General features: G+C 56.5%; 1 protein-coding gene across 1 annotated transcript in view; it reads right to left on the reverse strand.

The window, feature by feature from the left end:
* ENH_00029060 (hypothetical protein) overlaps positions 1-2,085 on the reverse strand; it is a gene marked incomplete at both ends in the record, with an annotated part of 2,845 nt that extends 760 nt beyond the window's left edge. The window contains 3 exons of the mRNA XM_013584829.1: positions 51-279; positions 395-1,062; positions 1,191-2,085. Of these exons, the coding sequence (XP_013440283.1) occupies positions 51-279; positions 395-1,062; positions 1,191-2,085 (1,792 nt within the window). The remainder of the gene's footprint in view (positions 1-50; positions 280-394; positions 1,063-1,190) is intronic.
* Between the last annotated feature and the right edge of the window lie 521 nt (positions 2,086-2,606).

A 2,606-nucleotide genomic window follows, 5' to 3' on the forward strand; every position in this document is an offset into this window, starting at 1 on the left:
CGTAAGCGCGCCTTGCCACTCATCTGAGAGCCTTAGGGGCATTGCCGGACCGGCTTCGGGTAAAGCCAGTATGAGGTGCAAACCGTGCATAGGAGCCTTTAGATCCTTTGTGTCCGCAGCCGCTTGACGAACGAGCGACGTTATCCGCGCCTTCGCCTTCTTCTTCGCGTGGGGTTTATACCTCCTAGGAGGTGGGCGTAGGAATATGGCCGCCTCCTCGGCAGACATACCCGCCACTTGCTTTGCCAGTATCTCGTACGCTTGTTCTGCTTGGCTGGGCTGCGATGGAACTGTCACCTCGCAGCGTTGCTTCGCCAGTCCGAACGACCGGTAACTCGCACCACTGGCCATTCACATAGGTTCGGAGCTTGTCCGACTGAAAATACCAGGCCACCTTGTGTTCCGTCAGCCAGTCCAAGCCCAAGACTAAGTCATAGGGAACGGGTCCCACTAGAAAGTCCCCGGAAAAACGTGCATGTCCGCACCACAACGTCAGTCCCGTTACAACCCGGTCAATGCGTAGCTGTGCACCTGTGGCCACAGTGAACCTATGTTCCCTTGGAAGCATCCGCACTTTCAGCTGCAGTCGTTCGACTGTTTTGGGACTAATGAAACTTCGTGAAGCTCCAGTGTCCAAGAGGGCCTCACATGGACTCCCTGCGAGCTCAACGCGAAGTACTGCCGTCGCACCCACACAACACAACACTCCCCCTTGGTCGTAAGACTCTTTCATGTAAGTCTCCCTCCACCAGTGTGGCAGAATCTCTGTCACGTCGGACCCATTGCCTTCTTTCGTTGCCTCCGCAGACTTCCTGCGGCTATCCGTCGTCGCGTCCGGAGTCTCCTCATTCAGGATCGACGTTGGCCCAGACTTCCACCGCATTTCCGAGAGCGGCCGAGGCTCTTCCTCGTGCTCCTCGCTCGTCTTAGTTCCTTCCGCAGTGCTGAGGAGTTGGTTTCTCCCCTCAAGGGAGACTGGGATGGCATTGGGGCCTGTCGCCACCGCGCACATCATCCCCTTGCCATGGCTACGCGGCCTAGAACGCTCGTCTCCAACTACGCCTAGGCCCGCAAGTTTAGTCGCTCCGTCGTTTTAGTGTTAGGACGGGCGGGCGCTCTACCGCGCTTGTCCGCCGGCTCGGGCCGGCCGCGTTCATACGTGGGACAGTCCCGAGCATAGTGTCCCACACCTCCACATCTCTTGCAGGTTTCCCCCGGACGCTTGGTACGTTCCCCTTTGCTGGGGCAGACGCGTGCCGGGTGTCCGCGATCCTGACACTCAAAACAGTTTCCTCGGGTTCCCCCAGAGCGATTTTCTATTTCCTGGCTCCCACGGGGTCCATTAGCTTGCATGGCAGCCCTAATAGCTCGACTGTTTCTTTCGCGGAGTTCCAACACGCTCTGCTTGGGCTCGTAGAGCCGAGTTGCGGCTGTCGCCGCTTGTTCCCACGTCAGGTATTTCACTTGTCCGTCATTAATTATTGAGAGATGGAGGTCAGTCGGTAGCCCTGTGCAGTAGAATTCCGCGAGTTCGGCAGGGGTAAGACTCATACCCCGCTCCGCTACAGTCGCAAACCGGTCCGTGTATTCCTTCAGGTTACCATTCCACCGCACTTTAGCCAACTCAGTTAGCAGTTCGCTCTGTGACATTGTTCTGTTAAACCGTTCCAAAAGCCGGTGCTTTACGGTCGTCCAGTCGCTTAGATCGATAGTTCGCTGTAGATACATCCAATACGTTAGAGCCGGCCCCACGAGATAGTCTATAAGCGCGTTTCCCCACTCACGCGGCTCCATTCCCTTCAGCGCGTACCGGCGATCGATGCGCAGCAGAAAGGCTTGCATTGTGCTGCCGTCTTCTGGTAGGATGGGAGTCCTTTCGCCGGGTTCCACGATCCCCCCCATAACGGCTCTTAGCGCACTCATAGCCGAGTGGAATTGTTCCCACGAGACGGAGGGACAGTCTCCTGGTACAGCGTTGGGCAGAGGTATCGCCTGTGGGTGCGCCTCCTTATGCCCATTCGGCCGCTCTGCCACGGTGGGCTTTGGAGTCGCGTGGCGATGATGGGCGGGGGTCCCGCTGGGCATTCTGTTGACTGACATAGATGGAGTCTCCTGCGGAGTGGGGCCGATGACGCGTCCGTTGCGCAGGTGCATCCCTTACCGAGCGAATATTTCTAGTAGACAGTCATTCAGACGTCGAATTTCATTTTCCAGGGTCGAAGAAACAAATATTTCAGTAAAACATCCCGGAACAGCCCCCAAATGTAGTGCACTGCGCCCGCAGCTGCGACTACGTGCTTTCTGTCCCTAGGGCAGGGCCTATAGACTGCACCCTACGCAAGTCCATTTCCTAGGAACTATAGCTATTGCAATTATGAATACAAATTCACGAGTTTCTCAAATCTGTCTGTCTGTTTCGCTCCCTCCTGGGAGCTCGCCTCCTAGTCCCTAAGGGAGGGAGGCTCGCCCTGGCGCCGGCGCTGTCTCCAGCCCCAGTCTCCACGCATTTCCACGAATTCACGTGTGCATATAAAATAATAATCGATTTCTCTTACTTTTTGTCTGGTAAGAGGGCCCTGTCCCCCTCCAGTCTTGCAACCCCTCGT

The sequence above is a fragment of the Eimeria necatrix genome, genomic scaffold (assembly GCF_000499385.1).
Source record: "Eimeria necatrix Houghton genomic scaffold, Enh_scaff2128, whole genome shotgun sequence".
NCBI classification, from domain to species: domain Eukaryota; phylum Apicomplexa; class Conoidasida; order Eucoccidiorida; family Eimeriidae; genus Eimeria; species Eimeria necatrix.